This window comes from Callorhinus ursinus, unplaced genomic scaffold (assembly GCF_003265705.2).
Source record: "Callorhinus ursinus isolate GAN/ISIS: 27379988/994484 unplaced genomic scaffold, GSC_fseal_2.0 scaffold8, whole genome shotgun sequence".
Classification (NCBI taxonomy): Eukaryota; Metazoa; Chordata; class Mammalia; order Carnivora; family Otariidae; genus Callorhinus; species Callorhinus ursinus.
Window position 1 is genome coordinate 68,590,847 of NW_027397070.1, and position 13,856 is coordinate 68,604,702.

Genomic DNA, 13,856 nt, shown 5'->3' on the forward strand with positions numbered 1-13,856 from the left:
TCTCTCTCTCTCTCTCTCTCTCTCTCTCTCTCTCTCCTCTTTCTTTCTTTCTTTCTTTCTTTCTTTTCTATTTATTTTTTACACGGTATTTGCTGTAGGGTCCAAGGGAGGTGGCATCATAAAAGAGTGAATGGTTTGAGAACAAGCCTGGAACATAATCAGGTGCTCGTATTGTCTCGTGCTCACGGAAATACATTTTTAAAAAAAGAACCACAATTCCAGATGTAGTCAGCTTCCTGGCAAATCCCAGCTCAGCATTACGGTTGCATGAGAAGGTCTTAATCACTTTGTCCCGATACCTATTAATTTAAACACCAGGGTTATAGGCTGGGCGTTGGAGCTTTTTGTAAGAAAGAATATAAACACCATTGCAAGACTTATGCAAATGGAACGTTTTTGGAAACTAAGAAGAAGTGCTATTTTGGAGGAGGAAAAACACCACCTTGTACATTTTAGTAGGGAATCAGAAATAGAGGAAGCCTGATTATCAGAAAAAAAATGTGAGAAAGAAAAACTAGTTTTTTGAGGCAACAAAATTTAAAGCAGGACTTCTCAAATAACAGATCTCTGAGGCATATATTCATGCAGTTTCTTTACCATTATATGTCTCCCCTATAAGTCCTTCTCTAGACAGAACACGTTAAATGAAGGTTCTCCCTTTTAGTGCTTGTATTATTGGGAGGGGGTTGCATGGTCAAGATTAGTGCCGAAAACACAGGGGCAGCCCCCCTCTTTGAAGGCAGCATGGACGTTGCGTCTCTGTGGTCTGGTTTTAGATGTATTTATTTAGACCCCTCCTTTACTTCCCTAGCTGCAAAATAAAATACCCATCCCTGCCTTGCCAGCAGGTGCCAGAAATTCCCACATAGTTCATTCACTCAGTCTCTACCATCGTCTGAATGTTTGTGTCCCACCATAATTCGCATGTTGAGATCCTAACCCCCGATGTGATGGCATGAGGAGGTGGGGCTTTTAGGAATGGGGTTAGTGCCCTTATGAAAGAGACCCCGTGGAGCTCCCTGGCCCCTTCCTGCATGTGCAGATACAAAGAGAAGTGTGCGACCTCGAAGAGGGCCCTTACCTGACCATGCTGGTACCCTGGTCTTGGCCTTCCAGCCTCCAGAACTGCGAGAGATTCATGTCTACAAGCTCCCCAGGGTGTGGTATTTTGTTACACCAGAGCCTGATCGGACTAAGGCAGTCTCCGCCTTCCAAAGGCTCCCACTGGACTGGTCCCAGAAATTCCCTTCCTCACTTAGCTTCTTGGAAGACACTTAACATGCCAGAGCCTTTGGAATCCTCTCATTCTTGCAGTTCTTTAGAATATTTAATTAATTAATTAGTTTATTCATTCCAGTTCCCTACCCTCTCTGGAAAATACAGATATGAACAAGACATTCTCTGATTCACTCGATTTCTTCTTTGACTTCATATTATTGTGCCAGTTAGTGTGGGTTGGGTTTGTATGTGTCTCTGTAGTGGGTTTGGTTTGTGACTTCCAAGCGCTATTATGTGGGAAGGAAAGGGGTGATAGGGGTGGGTTTGTGAAGTGGGGGGATTGGAGCTACTTGTGGCAAGTGCTTCAGAATAGCCAGATCTGGGGGAGGCTGAGGGGCTCTGTGAATCAGCACCTCTGAATCAGACCGTCCCTTGTCTTTAAGAGACCCGGAAGTGTGATAGTCGGAGAGAATTCAGGGAAGCACCGAAAGCTGGAAGTGCTAGAAAATAGCATCCCCCCTCCCCATTTCAGGATGATTTGACCTAAGAAAACAGACAATAATTTAGAATTTACTTCAGTCATTTGAAGGATTTCCTCAAAATATCAACAACACAGGAAATCACCCTTTTCCACTTGGTGCCACTGAGGTCTTGACAAGACAGGAATTTTACGTATTTATCCAGGTCACATAATTAGATGATCCATAAATGCAACTGACGATCCAAGTGACCAAGAGAGTTTATAAACATGCCTAACTGTGGGAATTCGGGGCCAGAAGGACCTCACAGTCAAATAAGTCAAACCCTACTTCGGGCAACAGCCTAGCCACCTGAATTCCCACAGTTAGGCATGTTTATAATGTGTTTACAATTTATAATGTTGATCATATTATCATTTATTTATCTAGCACATGTGATTTACAAAACCCTGGCACACTGATTATTGTATTTGGCCCTCGCAGTTTCTTTGTGAGGGAGCAGGCCAGGAATTATTACCCACATTTCATAGGTGAGTAAGCGGACACTCTGACAGGTAAAGTGACTTGCTCTGCTGGTAAGGGGTGGAGCTCAGACCACAGCTCAGCTGCTCACACTCCAAGCTCACGGACTGCTGCGCGCCAGAACTATGAAATCCTTTGTCACGGCTGCAGGCACCTTCGTAATGATCTACCAACAGTGACTCTCCTTGAGTTTTCTGAGGCCTTGTGGCCTGTTCCCAGCTGTCAGAAAGGCCTCAGGTGTGTCTGAATCTTCTTTTACCTCCTCGTCTCTCAGAGAGTGTGGTGCTGGACGTATCGGCAGGTGCCCAGTAAGTACTTGATGGAGTATGTGAATTTGCTTTGTATGCTTTTATCTTCGTGACTCTCCCTCTATTCCTGGTAAGATTTTCTTGGCAAAGTTCTGTCTGGGTGACATTGGAGCAGCTGCGCTTGTTTATTCAAAAGGATAATCTGCCCTTTTATCTGATGGTTGCACCAGAAAGAGGATGCTGACTTCATCCAATTTCATCTTTTTATGAAACCTTCTCTCTCCGTCTACAAACTGCTGGCTCATTAATTCAACAGCTATTTATTGAATGATTCCGGGTGCCAGCCCTGGGCTAGAGTGGTGAAGACTTACACTTCTTTGGCATTTGGTCCTCGTGGGATGCTTATTAGTATTTCTGTGGAATTATTTTCCATCTTTGCTCTGCTTTGTTACTAACCTGAGAACCACATGAAACAATGAGCTTGTGAGAAAGACTATCTCTGAAACATACCTGTAATCCATCAGCTTGTTTTCTGCTCTTACATCCTGCTGCCCCCGGAGTCCAGACCCTGTCAGCTCTTACCTGGACTGCTGCAGCAGCTTCTGACTGGTCTCCCCGCTTCCGTGTTCCTTCTAAAAGCGAAAATCCGGTCATGTTACTCCCTTGCCTAACACTCCACAGTGGCTTCCCTGGCTGCTAAAGCCCTGCTGACCTCTCTGCCCTCCGTTCCTTACTCCTCTGTTCCAGCCACACAGCGTGAGAGCGTGACAGCCAAGCTTGTTTCCTCCCACCTCAGCTGATTCTTCTGCTTGCAGTAATCCTTCCTTGAGGTTTGCACAACTGTCCCCCGGTTGTCATTCAAATTTCACCATAAGTATCACTCCCTGAGGGGGTCTTTCCTGTCACCTCTGCTAAGTTCAGTAGCTCCCATCACTCTGTGGCACATTGCTGTCCTTTATAATCTTGTCTTCATTCATTCGTGATCTGCCTTCCCTCCTCAGAAGCAAACACTGGGAGCCTGAGGACTCACTGCTCTCTCTCTGGCACCTGGAGTAGCATCTAGCATAGTAGCCCTCCAGCTGTTTGTTGAGTGAATGCAAAGAGAATCTCCAGTAACCTGGCACAGATATTTAGAGAGTGCTTATTTGCTGAGAGAGACTGATGTAGACAGGAAAGCAGAAACAATTACCAGTAACTCCTACTGCTGAGTAGTGGTAGCCTGAAAAATATAATTGTGTTTGCTTTGTAGTAGAATGCTTTTTAGGGGTAGCTCTTAGTTTAAATAGAATTCTCAAAATAGAGGTGAGGGATGGCTTTATTTAAAACTTTTATTTTAAAGCTAAATGTCACTGTAGAAGTTCTCTTGAATTATGTAATTTGGGGGAAAGAATTAGTTCAGCGTGTAGGACTCACATTTCTTATCAGTTGAAGAAGGGATTTTTTTTTTGTTTTTAAATTTTTGGAAAAGTTAATTCAACTGCAATAAAGGCGCATTCAGTGAATTCAACAAGTTTTTGAGCAAAAGCCTACTGCGTGCATAGGAATGTTAGCTTTCCCAGCTTGTCAGGGCCCTGGAAGCACCCCCTGTGAATGTTTGTATTCAGTATCTCCATGTTTGTTTCTCTGAGGACTCCTCAGGCAGCCTGCATGGGCAGTCAGACCAGAGGACAGCTTTTATTCTTAGGGGTGAGTCCAGATTAATGAGGGTGAGTATGAGGACCCAAGCTCAGAGAGCCCCCACCCCCACCCCCCATCCAGAACGTCAGCACTGAGGGGGCTGCCGGTCATGTAAGCCAGGTGTTCTCAGGCTGAGCCCGGCCTGCCCCTGCCAGAGGGAGGGGAAAGCCTGGTGGCAGGAACTGTGGGCCCTTCCACTCCTCCTTCAGCCAGAACCCTCTACATTTATCAGCTTTATGTCCCATGTAAGGGACATTAAAAAAAAAACAAAAAAAACCCCCAAAAGTTCCCATGGCAGGAACAGGCTTTGTCCGAGGCTTGAGTCATTGGCAGATGACCTGGGATGACCTTTTGTTTTTTAACATTCTGTGGTCACAGAAGTGCCTTCCCGGCCTGTTGAGGGAGGCGTGGAGCTGTCAGGAGGCATGGACCCTCACTTGTGGCCCTCTTCCTGGCACTTGGGTGCTATCAGTGATCAAATGGAGTGCCTAGCCTTTGAAGCCGACTCCATCCCAGATCTGGTCCCCTCTCAACACAGGATTCTGGCTTTTCCTGCAGCAGCTGAAGCACCCTTGCAGCCCTTACAGACGTGTGCCTGGCCATGACATTCAGGCACTAGTCTGGACCGGCCGGGTAGGAGAGCCCCCAGACGGTCACCACGGCCTGGCGGTGTCATGGAGCCACAGGCTGCCTGCTTGCGGCGTGCCTGCAGCTGTTGGATCATTGGTGTTGGGACCTGAGAGGGCACGGGGCTGGCAAACACTGGCATTAGGCCAACCTGGCTCCAAGTCACTGCTTTGCCACTTGACACTAGTATGACCTTGAGCAAGTTACTTAACCTCTTTGGCCTCTATTTCCTTATTAGTAAATTGGGGAATCTCATAAAATTTTGTCTACCATACATTTGGTTCTGGGATTTGGAGATTTTTCACCAACTCTCCTTGTACTAGCACCTTATGAATTGCCCTGAAAGGTATAATCAGCATTCCAAGAAGAGATTCTTGCATTACTGATAGAAAACAGGCATGAAGTCCAGAGGTCTCCATCCCCTGGGCCTCTGCTACACTAGACCTGCCTCGTGGCCAGGCTAAAGCACATCTGGCCAGCTCCCACCATGGCAGATGTCTAGGAGTTGAGACCACTGCTACTCCTCCCTATACCTTGCAGATAGTGTCAAGAATATAGGTTCTGGCCATTAGCCCACCCAACACCTCTATCAGTCAGAAGTAATTGTTGAGTGTCTGCTGTTTACTAGCCCCGTCCTTGAGGCTAGGAAGGACTGGTAACAGAATGCCCTAAATCTCCTTTCCCTCAAGAAGCTTGTGTCTGGTTTCTTACCAGCTGCCCCTACCCCCCATCCATCTATGACTGTACCAAGGTAGTTTAATAAATAACACCCTCATATCATTGTATTTGGTATGGGTGAATTGCTCTTCCTAAGTCTTAGTCTCTACTGCTTTTTTAAACTTAGGATTTAGGACAATGATTTTATACATATATCCATACATGGTATATATATGTATGTATGTACACACACACACACACACACACACACACACACACACACATCGCTTGTCCTGAGAACTCTGGACAGAAATACCTTGACCCCCACCCAAAAAATAAATGAGCTACCAGTGAGCAGACAGAACACTTAACTGAGGAGAGTGGTCTCACCATAGAGAAGATCTTCCAGCTATCAGCACTGTCAGGGAGAGGCGGCCTTATGAGGCAGTGACTGATGGAGAACATTCCGCAACCTGATGCACTCAACAAGGAGCTCTCACAGCTCCAAGGGTGCAGCCCTGTGGGGTCCCAGCAGCTGTCCTGTGAGAGAGGCATGGGCAGCATCTGCATTCCTCCAGCTGTGCATGTGGGGAGCAGGGCACGGACAGCTCAAGTCGCCTGCCAGTGATCACAGAGTCAGGAAGTGGCAGATCTGGGACATAAACTCGGTTATTTAATGACTCTGAATCTCTTGTGCTTTCTGTTATATCATGATTCTGCCAAGAAGCTGCTGTCGCTGGAGGGTCCCAGGCAGAGACTTGTCAGGAATACTGGGCAAGGCATTCTGGATGAGCTCAGTTGATGATTGCTGTGTGGTTTGAGGGATCTCAGGATTCCCCCCAAATCGTCTTCACTGATCAGTTTGCCGTTACCGCTTCATTTCTTTGAGTCAGGCTCTGGACTCTGGCTGCTCTTCAAGGTATAGCGAGAACGTGGGAAGGGGGCATAGTCATCCCAGAGCGCCTTCGTGTGTGGATACTTGTACTGCCATCACTCTCCTCTCTGATGGAAGGCAGAGGTGAGAGGAGGTTCCTGCCGCAGACCTTTACTGAATGGCTCCTCTTTGTCCAGCTCTGTGCCAGGCTCTGGGAATGCACGTCCCTGCCCGACGGGCCTCAGGGATGTGTGGGGCAGGTGGAGTGCTGTGCAGTGGGTCAGTGGCAGTAGAGCAGCTGACTGTCCTGGGGGTGGTGCAGGCTCCTGGAGGCAGGAGCATGCGTGAGAGGACGCAGGTCACACAGGGAACAAGGAATAATCTGGGCCAGTTGCCTCATGGACCAGAGGAAGGAGGTCCTGGCATATTTTGGGAACTGGGAATGTCTACCTGAATTTGGGTGTTTGTGAAGAGTTTTAATGGAAGAGTTGGAGAAATAAGACTTTCTTTGCGGGGCTGAGGCATTTTTGCATAACCCCATGGGTCCCGAGGAACTAGTGCAGGGTTGGGAGGGGCGGGGGCATCAGAATCAGGTTCGAGAGAAGGGCAGAATGAGGAAGACCGGAGCTGAGGCGCTGAGGTGCAGGCTCTGTGAGGGGTGCTGAGGGCGTGGGGCGGGAGGGGCTGGACTCAGACCTCCTGGGGGCTGAAGGAGAATTAGTGACCGATTGTATCTGTGTTGTGAGGGGGAGAAAGTCAGGAGTGACTCACGGGTTTTTATTTGAGATCTGTCTTCCTTGTTTTATAAAGATTTGCACTCTAAATGCTGAACATCTCTTTAATGGCAAGTTTCAGAATACAGCCGCATCTTGCCAGCTTGGGCTTTCCAAACTGGTAAACATTTCTCTCTCTCTCTTTTTTTTTTTTTTTTTGGCTAACATCTTTTCCTTTTTCTTAACTTCTGTTCTGAAATTATTATAGTAATTTTTGTACCTCAAGGAATTGATAAGTCTGGTATATATTAGACACTCAATAAATGAATAATTAAGTCAATGAGATCATTCATCCCAGTTGACCTACAAGGTCATGCTGTTCATGGTAAAGTGATGAGCAGAGAATGTGACTTCTGTGATTCTGAAGCAGTTTATGCATGTGTGCTGAACAAATGTTTGGCAGTAGAACTCTGAAGAATTTTCAGTAAAATGCAGCCTGGTATCGCTCTATACTGTTCACTGACCAGCTGGCCATACCTGAATGGTGACAGCAGCGGCTGATGAGGTGACTGGGCAGGTCGCCGTGGAGCCGGTGACATTCCTTTAGGCCTTTGCCTCCCACTTCCCAACCTGCAAATTTCTGGTCGGGGGGAGGCTGGGACATATATGTGATTCATCCAGGATCCCAGGCATGCCCAGGGTTTGACTTATTTCTCTGGGCTAATCCAGCTCCCAGCCTGGAGCCTAAGCATACACTGCATTAATCAGACTTGCTGGAATGGTCACATGGTCTCTGGCTGCCTCCCCTGTTAGCTGCCGCTTGTCAGCAGCTGGTGGAGCTGGAGGCTGCAGGCCCCCGTCTGCAGAAAGCCTTTTACTTCAGAATATTGGGGGGGGGGGGGCTGTGGAAACCCCGCCTCTTTTTTCTGCACTTTGCACCATCTGACTGACTAAATGGTTGTCCTCCGAACCAAAAAGGCTACCCGACAATCTAAGGAAATTGTCTCTGACTAGGTCATGTTTGCATTTGAAGAATTCAGGTACGTTCTGGGCTTCCTACATCAGTCTGTCGCTGGGTTTTTGTTCTCCCTAGGTTTTTGCTGTGTAATGACAGCTTAGGCTCTGGCTGGTTCTCACCCAAAAAGAAAGGGTTCTTTTCTGCATTTGCTGGGGTTGATCCCGGTTGTGGGGGTGGGAGGCAGAGAGGTGGTGCAGGTGGAGGGTGTTTACTGCATGCACAAGTGCAGCGTGGATAATTGGTTTGATCGTGTGTAAATTTGCTGAGGACCCCACCTTGTGCCTCATTTGAGCTGCTGTGGATGATGTAGAGTTATGAATGCAGAATAGCAACTGTTTATCCAGAATGAGTCTCTTGTTATCTTTTGTTTTTCTTCCTTTGTCAAACTCATGGAGTCTACTGCTCTTTTAAAAAATGCTATTCATAGCAATGAAGGTGAAAAATTCTGCAAGTCTGCCCGCTTAGTTGAGATTTGATTTTGGCTCTGATTTTTCCCTCATTGTTAATAGTAATCTCATGCCTGGGCAGTTTTCTGGGAAGTGCCCTGATGGTGTTTTGTTAGCAGGGTCCTTCTCTGCTTTTGTAAGCTCTTCAGCTGCTGTAATTATCAATGCTCCAAATTAGTCTTTTGTGAATCTTATTCCTTCTCTCTCCTCCATCTCCTCTCCGCGGATCTGTCTCTGGGTATGAATGTGGGAAGGGATGTTCCAACAGAGATAGTTTCTAAGAAATGAAAATAAAGGAGGCAGAATGGGAGGGTGATCTGATCGTTCGTGTGCAGATTTCCACCTTTTGGAACATATGGAAGAGAGTGTGTATGTGTGTGTCTGCTCCTAACCTCCGGCAGCCTCTCATTTCTCAAATGGAATTTCAGTGTATTTTAGAACAGAGTGTAAATACCATATCGATGAGCAAGGGGGTGGTTGCGTGGGGACCTCAGCTCTGTCTCTGCGGGTCTTTTTTGTTCCCTCTGAAGGACGTTGCTGCATTAGACATTAAAATGATAATAGAATAACCACCTTTCATTATTTATAAGAGGAAATTAGAGACCTTTTTATCAAAATCAAGGGAGTGGATAAGAAGATCCCCAGATTTGCACGTAGAAAAGCAGGGCTATAAGGGTTGTCCCCCACCCTTTCTGTAAACTTGAAGCTCTGGATCTAGGAAGTTATCCTTTGTTTCGGAGAGTGTCTCTGCGTGATTTCTAATGGACCGGGCTTGTGAAAAGGACATTCTTTCCCTGTGGCAGCATGCTCTGGTGACATGGGCCTGTGCTCTTACACGGTGACCAGAACTGTTTTATCGTGGCTCCACTAGATAACTAACAAGAATTTGTTTTTTTGCTTGACATGTCACAGTAGATAGGTCCATAGAGAGTGAATTGGGAGTCCCGGGTTCTAATCCCAGTTTGAAAATTAGCTTTTCTGATCCTTCTGAGAGGTACAGAGGAGTTTTGGGGATTGTAGAAAGTAATACAATTGTGAGGTTCATATCTTATTGTTAGTATTGATTCTAGATGGAGTAAGCCTTAGCTAACTGCCTTAAGCAGAGCTTGGAGCTGTTCACCTCCTTTCCTGGTTAGGGAAGAGGGATATGTATCAACAGGCCTGTTCCCACTTTGCTGAGCTCCTAGCCCAAAAGCTGGGTCTAATGAGTTGGAAGGGGGTCAGGTTGAAGGCCGCTGTACTGTACAGCTGAACTGAGAAAGTGGGGCCATCTGTGGGAAGTGGACCAGAAAGGAGCGGTCTGTTACCTGTGCTTCGAGCTTTACCTCGGCTGGCCCTGAAGAACTTTGCTGGGTATGATTGCATTTTGTGACTGCTGCAGGTACCAGACAAATGGCTTTCTTCTTTAGTCACGGGCTTTGTATGTGTGGGGGCCAAGTGAACATGGTGGGGCGACACAGGCACTATCGAGGAGCTTAGCTCTTTAGCTTGGTCAGGGTGGTGCTCAAGGTCTATTCTACAGTAGAATCACCTGGAGGGCCCGGGAAAACCCGCACTGCTGGGCCCCCCTCCAAGAGTCTCAGGTCCAGCAGTAGGTCCGGGGTGGGCTTGAGGATCTGCATTTCTAGCAAGTTCCCAGGTGATTCTGATGCTGTAGGTCTGGTGACCAGACTTTCAGAACCGTCGGCTTGAGGAGCGCAGACAGACTGTCATTATTGAGATGGGAAGTCTGAGGCAAAGGCAGGGAGGTACAGGGAGGAAAGAAATCCAGAGCCGGAAGCTGCAGTTCAAGTTCAGGCAAGTGGACCAGAAGCGGGCATGCTCATGGGAGATTAAACTATGACCATGATTTATAACCCAGGTTCTGCCATGTACGGCCTGTGTGGACTTGGCAAGGTTTCTTGATCTTTTTTTAGTCTCAAATTTCTGTATGAATTTTCTATAAGAAAGTCTATAATGCTGTTAGAATTAAATGAGATGACATGAGCTTACTTTATACATTATATCCTTCTTTCTACGTGAGTATAATGGAGGAGAGGACCTGGGGGCAACTCTGTCAGCTTACGCACACGTGTTTACTGGCCTCATGCACGCACATGCTCCTCCATGTACACACCCCAACCCTGAGAGCACACGGGCCACATTCATTTGGATGAACACACATACACACCGCTATTCTGTATTGGGCTATGAGTTCTTTGAGAGCTTTCGAGTCTCCTGTGTTTTTAACTTTGTCTCCTTTGTGCCTAAAACTGCTTGGTGCACAGTAAGGCCTTAATAAATAAGCAGTTCATTTTCAGAGGATTTAATAAGGAAGGAGAAACAAGTAAGTGATCTGGCTAGCTCGGTGCAGGCCTGATGTTGGTGCCATGGTGCCCGTTGAGTGTGCTAGTTCAGAAGAGCATGTCAAAAAGCTGACGGCTGACCTCCTCAGCACACGCCAGTTGCTGTAATGCTGGAGAACTCTGATCACCTTTCATAAGGAATCTCTGCAGGTGATCACACTCTAGAATGTGCTGATGATCGTAATGGTTTGCTGGGGCCAAACCCACACAATTGCAGAATCCTGAGAGCTTGAGTGGTTGGGCCAGCATTTTCCAGATGGTTAGGGTCTTTTTTTTGCCTGCCATTGACTTCAAGACTGTATTGTTCTAACACCAGGCAAGCTGTTCTAGCTGGCTTTTGTGGTAGACACACTTCACCTATGTTTTTACCTTTTTAAAAAAAACTTGTTACATGAGAAGCTTACTGGATTCATAGTTTAGTAAACATTTACCAGTTCCTACACACCGCAGAGACTGCTTTCTGAGCACCCCTAGAGACAGCTTTGTGGAACACTCTGTAGTTTTCCTTCCCCTTCTAGACCCAGGATGCAGACTACATTCCCTGCTATCCCCGGAGTAAACAGTTTTCAGTGTGATTTTTGGCTCTCTAATCTCACAAGGGAGAATGGAACCCAAATCAGAAACCACTGTTTTTCAGAATTCCTGATACTTATTCTGATTTATTTCTAGAAGGAATGTGGTAAAATCCCCAGTTGGAACGTGTGAGTCACCTGAAAACGGGAAGTCACTACTTGAGTCTATTTTATGGAAGCGTTGAGGTTCAAACTCCAGCCAGCTATTTATTCAGATTCATATCTAGTGTTGGGAAGTGTTTTAACTTTTCTTGCTCTTTCACTGGATTATGGAAATGAATCAAAGTGAGTGGTATAGGAGAACACCTGAAGTTCTGGAGCCAGGACAGCCCACCCAGTGTGGAACCCAAGCCGGCCTTCGCCCCTCTCATTTCCCAGGCCCTGCAGTCCACCAGACAGGTGTTTAGGTTCAGTGACTGTCAGGCTGCGGCAAGCAAGTAAGCCTCATCATCAACAGGAGCTGGGGACTGGGCTGGCCAGGGATGGGGAAGGCGCAGGACTGGATTGGTGAGTGCCTCTCCAGAGTCCCACACACCGTTAGTTGCTTCGCCCATGGTAACTCTAAGCCACATAACATCAGTGAAAGCAGAAGCTCAGGGGTATGGACAACCCCAAAGCATATACCTCCCCACCACGACATTTCCCCACCCCGGTCCCATGTCTTCCCTGCTTGGTTGGTGTTGCTGTCTGGAAGTCTACCAGGCATCTCAAACCTAACACATCTAACACCGTTCTCGTGTTTTTTCCTAAGCCATACCTTCTTTAGTTGTCCACAGCCCGGCCCTCCTTCCGGCGGCTCGGTCGTCCCTGACTCCTCTTCCTGTCCATGTCTGAGCCGTCAGGGGGAGCTCTGTCAGCTCTCCCTCAAAGTCTGCCCAGAGTCCCACCACTTCTCAGCGTCTCCAGTGCCACCAAGCTGGTCCGTGCTGTCACCAGCTCACAACCAGCTCACCGCTGCGGCCTTGTGACCGGCCCGCCAGCTTCCTGTCTGCCTTGTCCTCCTGCTCCCGCTTCTTCGCTTGTTACTCTTTTTAAAATGTCCGATCAGGTTGTGTCAGTCCTGTGTTCAGAACTTTCCAGTGGCTTCCTGCCTGCCTGTGCATACCCTCAGCTCGTGGGGGTAACTTGCAGGGTCTGCTCAGCCCTGTCACCCCCACATTCCGTCTCTGACAGTGTCCCGTGTCCTTCGCGCCCCCCGCCACACTGGCCTCATACTGTCCTTGAGCACACCAGGCATCCCCTCCCCTGGCCTCTGCCTCCAGATGCCCACATGGTTTGCTTCCTCATTTCCCAGGGTCTTTGCTCAGCTATGGCCACGACTTCTGTTTTTAACATACCCCTTCCCACAACGGGCACTCCCTTTCCCCCTTACTCTGCTTTATTTTTTCACCAGATCATATACCACCATCTACGTGCTATAGATTTTAATTTTGTAATTGTTTATTATTTGTTTTAGCAGACTGTAAGTGCTACAAGGTAAGGTTTTAAGAATCTGTTTCTGAGGGGCACCTGGGTGGTTCATTCGGTTAAGCGTCTGCCTTCGGCTCAGGTCATGAGCCCGGGGTCCTGGGATCGAGCCCCCATCAGGCTCCCTGCTTAGCAGAGGTCTGCTTCTCCCTCTGCCTCTCCGCCCTCTCCCTCTCCCTCTCTCTCTCAAAAAATAAAGTCTTTATTTTTTTTTAAGATTTTATTTATTCATTTGAGACACAGAGATACAGAGAGAGAGAGAGCATGAGCAGGGAGAGAGGCAGAGGGAGAAGCAGGCTCCCCACTGAGCCAGGAGCCCGATGTGGGGCTCGATCCCAGGACCCTGGGATCATGACCTGAGCCGAAGGCAGACGCTCAACCATCTGAGCCACCCAGGCGCCCCTCAAAAAATAAAGTCTTTAAAAAAAATAAAACTAAAAATCTATTTCTCTTCACTGCTGTATCCATAGTGCCTTGCACATGGCAGGTATCTAATAAATACTTGCTAAATGAATGAAAGAAATGAAGACAGACACTCAAGAGAGGTTGGGTAATTTGCCTGAAGTGATCCAGCAAGGAGGTCTAATCAGTTTCAGTTCAGTTCATCTTCCCAGACACTCTGTGCCTGGAATGCCACCCTGTGAACTGACCTTCTGTCTTCCAGCTGGCACACCTTCCTGAGCCTCTCCAGTGGGCCCGGAGCTGGTGTCGTGCCTGGCTCGTGGCACCCCTCCACGTCTGTGGGAAAGTGGAGAACGGAAGAAGAGTGGAAGACACCCCCCCCACCTAGGGGGGAATAGACTGACCCTCCGCTCCTCCACCCCCTCTCTCTGGGGTGCTTCCTACAGGCTAGTTGTACAGCAGTGTTCCTTCCACACCATTCTGCCCTCCTACAGTCTGAGCTCTTGGAAGTCAGGGAGCATAGCTCACTTATCTTCTATCACTACCAACTGTTATGCTGTTATGAGTGATTGGTAAATGTCCACAAGATTG

General features: G+C 47.6%; 1 protein-coding gene across 2 annotated transcripts in view; it reads left to right on the plus strand.

Moving 5' to 3' along the window:
• Positions 1–13,856, plus strand: part of EVL (Enah/Vasp-like) — a 146,368-nt gene that overhangs the window by 27,315 nt on the left and 105,197 nt on the right. The window contains exon 1 of one of the 2 annotated variants that reach the window (XM_073895873.1): positions 8,018–8,055. The exons of the other annotated variant lie outside the window; for it this stretch is intronic. Coding sequence (XP_073751974.1) covers positions 8,033–8,055 — 23 coding nt within the window. The 5' untranslated portion in view covers positions 8,018–8,032. Of the gene's footprint in view, positions 1–8,017; positions 8,056–13,856 lie in introns of those variants that run through there. 2 annotated transcript variants of the gene reach the window in all.